The sequence below is a fragment of the Cucumis sativus genome, unplaced genomic scaffold (genome assembly GCF_000004075.3).
Source record: "Cucumis sativus cultivar 9930 unplaced genomic scaffold, Cucumber_9930_V3 scaffold97, whole genome shotgun sequence".
In the NCBI taxonomy this organism is placed as follows: Eukaryota; Viridiplantae; Streptophyta; class Magnoliopsida; order Cucurbitales; family Cucurbitaceae; genus Cucumis; species Cucumis sativus.
In genome coordinates this window covers 68,863-79,168 of record NW_022279585.1, presented here as the reverse complement: position 1 = coordinate 79,168, position 10,306 = coordinate 68,863, and the positions used below count along the sequence as shown (strand labels likewise).

Here is a 10,306-nt window from a genome sequence, read left to right as displayed (position 1 = left end):
CACTAAATAACTTAAAAGAGTTAGTTTGACAGTTGACAAACATGATAGTAATGTGATAGTGAGTGCAAGGGTAAAAAGAGCTGCTTCTGTTGGGTTAAAGGGATGTTTGTGTTTTTTAGTGTGATGTGTTTTGTTTTCAAGTTCGTTAGTAGACGTATTACTTAATTGAGCATTTTGATACCATAGCCAGTGTAGGGGAAGATGAATGGAGGGTGCTATGAGACTAGTTAAGACTTATATGTATCCTAATTTTAGTAATATATAAAATTGAGAGAATTTCCTTTGATTTTCAGGAACAATGATGAATAATCAATGAAAAATGAATGAAAAGGTTTATCCATGCAAGCTTCAAACCAAAGTCAAGGATATCGATCCTTCCAGGGGAGTCCAAAGTTCCAAGATTGTTTATCCATGCATCATTTTGTCGATCTACTAAGATTAAATTGTCTCGTTGTAGTTGCAAGACTGGAACAATAGACGGCAGTTTACACCACCCAGTGACTTCCATGCTGACGCGATGAATGATTATTTCATTTCACAGGTAATTGTTCTCAATGAATGTTTTGGTTCTAACGACCTGCTATCTGATCGTAATTCTAATTATTTACTTGGCCTTGTTTCTTTGTAGGCAGTGATAGAAAATACCAGAGCAAATGATATACACAAGCGAGTTCCCTTTTTAGTACCGTTTACTAGCAGGGTTAAGATTTTCACTGTAAGCAAGTTATTTTTTTGGTTTCCTTATCCACAATATTGAATTTCTTGGACGACTGTTAGTTATAGAAATATGTAAGATATTTTTTATTTATGGTTACTTTCTCTATAACTCATTTCACAGACACAACTAGCAGCAGCTAGGCAAAGGAATGGATCTCTTGCTGTTTTTGCCAGAAACCGGTTTAGAATTCGACGAAATCATATATTGGAAGATGCTTTCAGTCAGATGAGTGCATTGTCTGAAGTTGATCTTCAAGGATCGGTAATTTCAGACTTCCATGATTTATGAAAAATGAAATTGTTATCTTACTTTTTTCTATCTTTTTCTTTGCCCTCGTGAAAACGACCCCTTCCCTCTTCTGCATCCTATAGTTGCAGAGTTACTTGTAATTGTTTATTAGTTTTTTCTTGTTTGTGTTGGGTCAATTGCTTCACTTTTCTGCATGCAGATACGTGTGTCTTTTGTTAATGAATTTGGAGTTGAGGAGGCAGGAATTGATGGTGGTGGTATTTTTAAAGATGTCATGGAGAACATTACACGGGCAGCCTTTGACGTGCAGTATGGTTTATTTAAGGTTATCACGACATTCCTTATTATTAGCATGGCATGGCTTTGTTAATCCTGTAGTATTATTGGATAACATGAAGCGTGATGAGACAGCCATAGTTGTTTGAAATCGCTTTTCAAAATAAAAATAGTTGTGAGATCACATTTCAATATAAAAATTGGTTGCTTGAAATCTGTTTCATAAAATTTCAGTAATATGTGGGTATGTATTGTTCATTTTTTCTAATATAAGTTATTTTCTGCTTGGTAATCCAGCAAATTGCTGACCATTTGCTCTACCCCAATCCTGGTTCGGGAATGATACATGAGCAACATCTCCAGTTTTTCCATTTCCTCGAAGTTCTTTTGGCAAAGGTATGGCCATAATTCCCAATCATACATGGAATTTACTTTGGTTGATTAGTTTTTTCTTTTTTTGGATAAGGATATCCTGGTCTTGGCCTTATCGTGGAAGATTCTTATATATCTTTCACCCCATACTTTGGTTGAATTTTGGAACATTAATGTATCGCCTGACATTCATAAATACAATGTCATAATTTGAAATCTGCTGTCTTCCTACATTATGCATGTTTTTCTGTTATTGAAGTTGCTGCCCGGTTGTGCTAAAAGTTCTCAAGCAGTCATGCTAAAAGATCTCAATCACATTAAATGATTTTTGACAGGATGTTGTTGTTTTACCCTTCTTCCTGTAGGTCATGTTTGAAGGAATTCTTGTTGATATACTTTTTGCAACATTCTTCTTGAGCAAGTTAAAACAGAAGTAAGGTTTTTAAAGATTTACTGTCTTACTGTTTTGTATTTTGTGCTGATCCACTAATCGTAGTATTGATGGTCATGACAATGACTAGTTGCAAGTTACTTGAATTTTTAGGGTTCTAAAAATCTTACATTTTATTATGGGTGCACTGCCTACTAATGAGATTGTCAATTGCTAACTTCCAAATGTTGAATTTGGGATTTCCATGCTACATTCACTTTCTTGATCTGCAATTACAGAGCTACTCTATACTGGAATAAAGTCTCATCTGAACTGTACATTGCTTTTGATGCTGTAATTGCAAAGCTAGGAAATCTTTATGTATAATGCCTTTTTTTTTATCATTTATTAATGAAAATGAGAAGCCTTTTTATAGGCTGGAGATTACAAGAGTTGTTAAACTAACTTGGGGTTGAGTTAGTTTACTTATAACTAACTCAAGATACAAAATTGTTAATTCAAATAACTAATCCTAAACTATAAAAATGGTAATTCAAACACCTCCTCTAGGATAAAACTCAAGAAACATAAAGAAGGGGGATGTTCTACATTAGCTTTTGTCAAGGCTTTAGCCAAAATTTTATTTATCAACTGTGGGGGAGGATTTGAGAGCTCCCCAATCTCTACACACTTCTCTAATGAGAGTCTATACCAAAATCAAGATACCCATACCCTTCCACTCAAGAAACTTAAGTAATTGCTTAGAGAAATAACAAAATACTTGGCCCCACTCTAACAAACACATTCCTAAGGGCCCACACAAATAGAAAAATATCAACTAACTCTCAATCATTCTTTCTTCTTCCTATTCTTGTCTCTACGGGAATACACCTTTACTATGGGAGGTCTATCATTACCCGCCCCCAAATAGCCACCTTGTCCTCAAGGTGGAATTCAGGAAACTGATTCTTGAATAAGAGCAGCTTGTTCCCACGTTGCACTTTCAAGTGTCCCCTCACTCCAACGGATCAAAACTTCTAAGTTGTCCTCCTTTTCTATTGTTTTGCGAACTCCCAATACTTCTACCGGAGACACTTGCATAGACAAATCAGCAGCCAAATCTTTTGAAATTGGGAATAATGGCCTGTTTGAACCCACGACCTTGCGAAGAACAGAAACATGAAAGACCGGGTGTATAAGCGATTCCTTGGGAAGGGCCAAACGGTATGCAACGAAACGAATTCGTGCCACGATCATAAATGAACCAATGAATCTTGGGGCCAATTTGGAGTGCTTAAAACGGCTGAGAGAGGACTGTCGGTAAGGGCGTAACTTCACATAAACCCAATCATGAACCTCAAACTGCACCTCCCGTCTTTTAGCATTAGCATATTTGACCATTCGCTGCTGTGCTTTCAGTAAATTGGCCTTCAAAACGCCCAAAATTTCATCTCTTTCTTTCATCAAATGGTCTACTTCATCATTCACCCGGCTCGAGCCCTTCACATATGGTAATATAGAGGGGGGTGGTCGCCCATAGAGGGCCTCGAAGGGGGTCATCAATGTGGCTGTACGGACTGTTGTATTATAGCTTAATTCAGCCCAAGCTAGCCATTTAACCCATTGTTTAGGTGTGTTCATAGAAAAACACCCTAGATACGTCTCCACCCCTCGATTGACAACTTCTGTTTGACCATCCGTTTGGGGGTGGTAAGTGGTGCTTCGTCTCAACTGAGTTTCCAACAACCTCCACAACTCTTCCCAGAATAGACTTGTGAAAATACGATCACGATCCTACACTATACTTCGGGGGCATCCATGCAAACGAATAATCTCTCGCATAAAAACAGCAGCAACCACTTTTGCACCAAATGGATGTTTCAAGGGGATGAAATGTGCATACTTGGAAAGAAGATCCGCAACTACCAATATAACATCATAACCCTCGGATTTGGGGAGGCCCTCAATAAAATCCGTACTAATATCTTCCCACACGCTTTGTTTTCCAATCCTTTCTTGTACTCAATCACAAAATCATACCCCAATAGTTTAGCGATCCATCTCTGATATTCTCCCCCGATAGCCCGTTGTTCAAGAAGAAACTTCAAACTTTTCTGATCTGTACGCACCACAAAAGGCTTACCCAATAGATATTTTTGAACAGCCAGCACTATTGCCATAAGCTCCCGTTCATAAACAGCCTTAAACCTATGGGTAATAGGTAAAGCTTGACTGAAAAAGGCCACTGGTCGTTGATTTTGCATTAGGACATCCCCAATACCCACACCCGAAGCATCAGTTTCCAGCACAAAACTTTGTGAAAAATCAGGAATACCTAGCATCGGGGCAGACATCATTGCTGACTTTTAACTGCTGAAATGCGTTCTCGGTCGTCTCATTCCACTTAAAGTTACCTTTTTTTAACAGTTGTGTCAAGGGGGGCAGCACAATAGAACCGTAGTTTGCAACAAATTTCCGATAATACCCCGTTAGCCCCAAAAAACCCACCTAGCTCCTTCACGTTCTTGGGTGCTGGCCATTTAACCATCGCTTCTATTTTTGTTGGATCCGCTGCCACCCCCTCTGAAGAAATAACATGGCCCAAGTATTCAATTTTGTCAACCGCAAATTGGCATTTTTTAAAGTTGGCTACCAGTTGATGAGCTACTAGAGTTTCCAAAACCATTGCCAATTGGTGCAAATGGTCGTCCAAGGACTTGCTGTAAATTAAGATGTCATCAAAGAAAACCAAAACAAACTTGCGTAAATATGGGCGAAGAACATTACTCATGATTGATTGGAATGTTGCCGGAGCGTTTCAACCCAAACAGCATCACAAGGAATTCATAGGGCCCCTCGTGGGTTCGAAACGCTGTTTTGTGAACATCGGCTGCCCGCACCCGAATTTGCTGATAACCTAACTTTAAATCAATTTTGGAGAATATGGTTGCCCAAATAATTTGTCTAACAGTTCATCAACAACAGGAATCAGATACTTATCTGGTATAGTGGCAAGATTCAGTGCTCAGTAATCAACGCAAAATCGCCAGCTACCATCCTTTTTCTTAACAAGGAGCACTGAAAAGGCACTTTTGCTTGGCTGAATTATTCCGGCTAGCAGCATTTCCTTAACTAGTTTCTCTATCTCATCTTTCTAAAATTGGGGATAACGATACGGGCGCACGTTCACTGCACGAGCCCCTGGTGGGGGTAATTGATTGCTTGGTTCAAACACAACGCTAAAGGACTGAAGAACTTTTTGAATTTCTGGTTGTAGTTTACTCAAGTAGTCTACTATGTGTTCCCTTGCTTCGCCCACTCCCCACTGTACAACTGCACTTAATTCGATTGACACGCCTTGATCTTCCTTCTCAAAGGTTTTCATTATCGATTTCAGTGACACTTGGGATCTTACTAAACTTCTATCCCCTTGAAGAATTACCACCCATTCACCCAGTGAGAATTCCATCTCCGACAACTTGTAATAAAAAACTACTTTCCCTAACATTTCCAACCAAGTAACTCCTAATATAACGTCGGCACTCCGAGTGGTAGAGGGAGAAAATCGTGAGTGATTGATAAATTGGCAATTGTCAGGTTTACATCCTTACACACACTGGTTGCTTGGACTACGCCTCCGGTTCCCATAACAACCCCATATGCATCCATGGTTTCTACTGAAATTTTTAGCTCTTTGACTACCTCTTCTGCAATAAAATTGTGTGGCTCCCCCATCGATCAGCACCACAACCTCACGTCCCCTTATTTCTCCTTTAATTTTTATGGTTTTCGGCGAATTGAAACCTACCAATGAATTTATTTACAGATTCACTATTTTCTGTATTAACTTCCCCCACTTGATCGGTTTTGTCACTTAAGTCTTCCCCTTCTTGTACAGCAATGATGTTCAATTCACGTCTTTTGTAGCGGTGCCCTAGACTAAACTTCTCGTCACATCTAAAACACAAACCTTTTTCCTTCTTAATCTGCACTTCGTTGTCAGTCATTCGGCGGTATGGTTGAGACAACGTACTCTTCGCGCCCGATTCCTTCGATGAAGTAATCGTCGTGGACGAGTACGACGAATTTCGGCTAGGGTTAATCGTAATCGTTCGTGATGTAGCGACCCGATCTGAGGCCTTTGACCTAGTTTGACTTCTCGACCTGCTTGGCCCACTATTTGACATTTTAATTGATAAATTAGGGTTTCCACTTGCCCCATGAATTCTCTTCAATTGAACCACTCGATCATCTTCTCAATTATTTGGGCCATTAACATTTTAGCCTCTAGGCCCACTGGATTCAATTTTCAGATCTCACTTTGGATCTCTTCCTTCAGCCCACACACAAACTTACTTTCTAGGGCTGCATCACTCATATCTTTAAGGCCGACCGAAAATTGTTCAAATCGCCGCCGGTAATCCCTCACGGTGGTCTCCTGCTGTAATTTCATCAACCTTGCGTGTTTATCTCCTTGGTCGGACGCTTTGAATCTGGCCCACAGAAGCTATCGGAATTCTGTCCAGCTGCCGATTTTCTTTCTATCCTCCTTCCATTGATACCAGTCCAAAGCTTCCCCCTCCAAGCACAGGACCGCCGCATCCAACTTATCTCTCTCCGTCAGATATTCACCACAAAATAGCGCTCCACACGTTGTAGCTATCCATCCACATTCTCTTTCTTCCTCCCCTTTAAATATCGACACCTCCAGTTTTCGTAGCCTCATGTCAAAAAGGGGTATCTCACGGATATTTGGTGCACATGGTACTCCAACTCCCTCATCCACCACCGGGTTAGTTTTTTTGTTCACTTTTTTCTTCTTGAACTTGTTCCTCATTCATTATTCCCTTTCCCTTGTCCGTAATGATTCTTTCACTAGATGTGGATCCTTTTGAAGCACTTCCCATCACTCCCATCCTGTGTATTAACAATTTCATATCCTCACTCAATTTTTACCGATTATCCTCAATCTTTTGTTCAGCCATTGTACTTCGAACTTCTGCTTCCGCAAATTGTTTCTTCATCTTCCTTTCAAATGCTAATTGTCGTTCTTCTACTTGTAAAATTTTGCTTCTACTCTACTTTCCATTTCAGTCGTCCCTGTGGTTACTCCCTCTAAACCTTCTTCCAGTTCAACTATCCTAGCTTCCATCTTACCAACCATACCAGGAAAGATGGCTCTGATACCAAAATTGTTAAGGCTTTAGCCACAATTTTATTTATCAACTGTGGGGAAGGATTTGAGAGCTCCCCAGTTTCTCCACACTCTAATGAGAGTCTATACCAAAATCATATGTCCAAAAAGATACCCATACCCTCCCACGCAAGACACTTAAGTAATTGCTCAGAGAAATAATAAAATACTTGGCCCCACTCTAACAAACACATTCCTAAGGGCCCACACAAATGGAAAAATACCAACTAACTCTCAATCATTCTTTCTTCTTCCTATTCTTGTCCCTACGGGAATACACCTTTACTATGGGAGGTCTATCAGCTTTCTATATAATTTATGAGAGTTTAATATTGCATGGTTGCATGGTATAAAGATGGAATAATATTTAACCCAACATTGAATATTTCCAATGTTTATCATCACAACATGTATAACTATCTAAATGACTTGCCATCCTTGGATCCTGAATTGTATCGCCACCTTATTTTCTTAAAGGTGTGTATTCCCTGGTATCACTTTTAGCTGATACCACACTTAGCCTGTTGATCAATGATCTAGATCAATCTAGTATCTTGGTAGAATCTTTTTCTCACTTCTTATCTTAAATTATGAAGGTGACATTCCTGAACTAGAGCTATATTTTGTTATTATAAACAATGAATATGGAAAGCAAATTGAAGAAGAGCTACTTCCTGGAGGAAAAAACCGTCGTGTCACCTGTGAAAATGTCATCACATTCATTCATCTTGTTGCCAATCATCGTTTGAACTTTCAGCATAGTTTGTCCCTTGTTTATCCAATGTGTCTCCCTACTCCAATGTTGATTGAAAACATGTCCTCCTCAGATACGACAGCAAAGTTCTCATTTTTTGAGAGGGATTCAGCAGCTTATACAGAAAGAATGGATCAACATGTTCAATGAGCATGAATTCCAGGTATCACTATACCGTTTGAAGAAATTCTACCAGAGCTAAATAGTGATCAAATCGGTTACGGTATTCTTCTACATTCGTTTTCTGTTTGATTGAGAAAAATCTTCCAACCAAAGTTCCTTCTCGAATTGATCGAAACTGTACAAGCATTCGTTCTTTCAGGGCAGCCCAATTCTTAAAAACTTCCAACTCTTCTTGTGCTTGGTACCAATCCAATGCCAGATCATCAAAACTAATAACGCTTGTGGTTAATTTCTCTGAATCGATAAGATCATGTATCTTAAAGAAGCGATAGGCTCTAAATGTGAGACTCATTTCTAATTGGAGTGATGAAGTAAAATTTGGCTAGGTATTAAGAATTTGGCATTTGAATAAATCCATGAAAAGGATTAAGTGATAAAAAATTTTATGGTTAAGTATACGTTATTGCGATTCAGTGGGTAGTTCGCGAAGAAGTTGTGCGACTCATTTCTAATTCGAGTAAGGAAGTAAAATTCGGCTAAGAATTAAGAAGTTGGTGTTCGAATAAATCCATGGAAAGATTAAGTGATATGATCTTTTACGGTTAAGTATACTTTTTTGCGATAAGTTGGTAGTTCGCGAAAGAAGTTGTGCGATAAGAAGCGAAAAAGTCTTTGCGTAAGTTAAGAAATGAAAGTTTTGAGTGTTAGACTAGGAGTTTTTGGGTGGTCTTCGTGAGAAGAACCAAGTGTTTCGTGGAGAAGCAGTCTACGAGGAAGCCTTGGAGTTTAAGTTCACGATAAGAGTTCTATGCGAGTAAAAGTTGGTTAGTTCACGTGGAACGTTTCTTATAATATGTTCAGAAGTGAGTAGATAGTTGAGGAAGTCCTATGTTCAAAAGTGAGTAGTTTAGGAGGTCCTATGTTCAAAAGTTTGCTGGTGTGTATCTTTGTTGGTTCAACATGTTTTGAATACATTTTTAGGTTAGATTGAGTTTGTTGCACTTGGTTGTCAATTTTTGGTCTTGAAATGCTTTTTTCAACCTTTTTGGTAGAGATTATGAGTTACGAACCTACATTTAGGATTTGCTAGGTCGTTTTGAAAACTCAAGTAATACCTAGACACGTTTTGAGCACGTTTTAGGTTGGTTTGAACTAAGTTTGTTACACTTACACACTTGGTAGCCATTTTGGGTCTTGTAGTGCTTTTTTCACACTATTGGAACTTTTTTCGTAGGTTATGAGTTACGAACCTACACGTAAGCTATTTTAGGTCATTTTGAAAGTTCAAGTGATACTTAGACACATTTTGTTCAAGTGATACTGTTTTAGGTCGTTTTCAAGTGAACTTTTTTCTTCTTGTATTGACTGTTTTAACTATTTCTTCATGGTTTGTATTCATGGTATTTATTTTCGTAATGAATCTTTCATGTTCTGGTAAACATTGCAGAAACACATAATTTCAGCAATCTGTCAAAGAGTTGAAGGAGAAAACAGAAGTACTTAAAGGTCACATGAAGACCTAAAAGTTAGGTAATTTTTTGAAAACTTTTTTCTTCGTCTTGCTTAGTTTTAGTGGTATTTGTTAACAGGCTGAGACATACTCTTGTATGCCAAGGCTGGGTGGCCAATTCAATGGATGGCCTGAGACGGTGAAATGACGAGTGTAGAACAAAGTAGACAATCGAGCAGATTTACAAGTAGGAGGATGGTGTTTGGTCTTACTCTAAAGCTACTGCTAGAAAGGTGATTCTCCCTTTATTTACACATGTTATCTATATTTAATTACTGTTTTTATGTGATGGTGAAATAAATATTTAAGTCGTTTCAAGTTTTTACATCATGCTTGAGTTAATACATTTCCCAACTCGCACTAATTTTAAAGTTGAGACTAAGTTTGTTGCACTTACACACTTGGTTGCCATTTTGGATTTTGGAGTGCTTTTTCTACATTTTTTGAACTTTTTGGTAGGTTATGAGTTATGAAGTAACACTAAAGCATTATTAGGTGTCGTTTTTAAAGTTCGAGTGATACTTAAACATTTTTTGAACACCTTTTAGGTTGTTACAAACTAAGTTAGTTTTACATACAGCCATGGTTGCCATTTTGAGTCTTGAAAGATTTTTTTTCACACTTTTTGAAATTTTTGGTAAGTTATGAGTTATAAACTTACACTTAAGCGTTGTTAGGGTGTTTGAAAACTTATACGTGTTTTCAATAACTTGTTAGGTTTGTATAGAACTAAGTTCGTT

The 10,306-nt window shown here is 38.3% G+C and overlaps 1 protein-coding gene across 1 annotated transcript; it reads left to right on the top strand.

The window, feature by feature from the left end:
* Positions 1-308: 308 nt before the first annotated feature.
* On the top strand, positions 309-9,562 carry LOC116406410 (E3 ubiquitin-protein ligase UPL6-like). The gene is made up of 7 exons (XM_031890116.1): positions 309-541; positions 629-715; positions 839-979; positions 1,167-1,292; positions 1,541-1,639; positions 1,981-2,048; positions 9,504-9,562. The coding sequence occupies exons 1-7, from the start codon at positions 518-520 to the stop codon at positions 9,511-9,513; spliced, it is 555 nt and encodes a 184-aa protein (XP_031745976.1). The 5' UTR covers positions 309-517; the 3' UTR covers positions 9,514-9,562.
* Positions 9,563-10,306: the final 744 nt, after the last annotated feature.

Bases quoted from the DNA above. Each gene is read 5' to 3' on its own strand.
- LOC116406410 (XM_031890116.1), top strand. From the start codon at position 518: ATGAATGATTATTTCATTTCACAG. The intron at 542-628 runs GTAATTGTTCTC...GTTTCTTTGTAG, and splicing joins ATGATTATTTCATTTCACAG to GCAGTGATAGAAAATACCAG. The intron at 980-1,166 runs GTAATTTCAGAC...TTCTGCATGCAG, and splicing joins AAGTTGATCTTCAAGGATCG to ATACGTGTGTCTTTTGTTAA.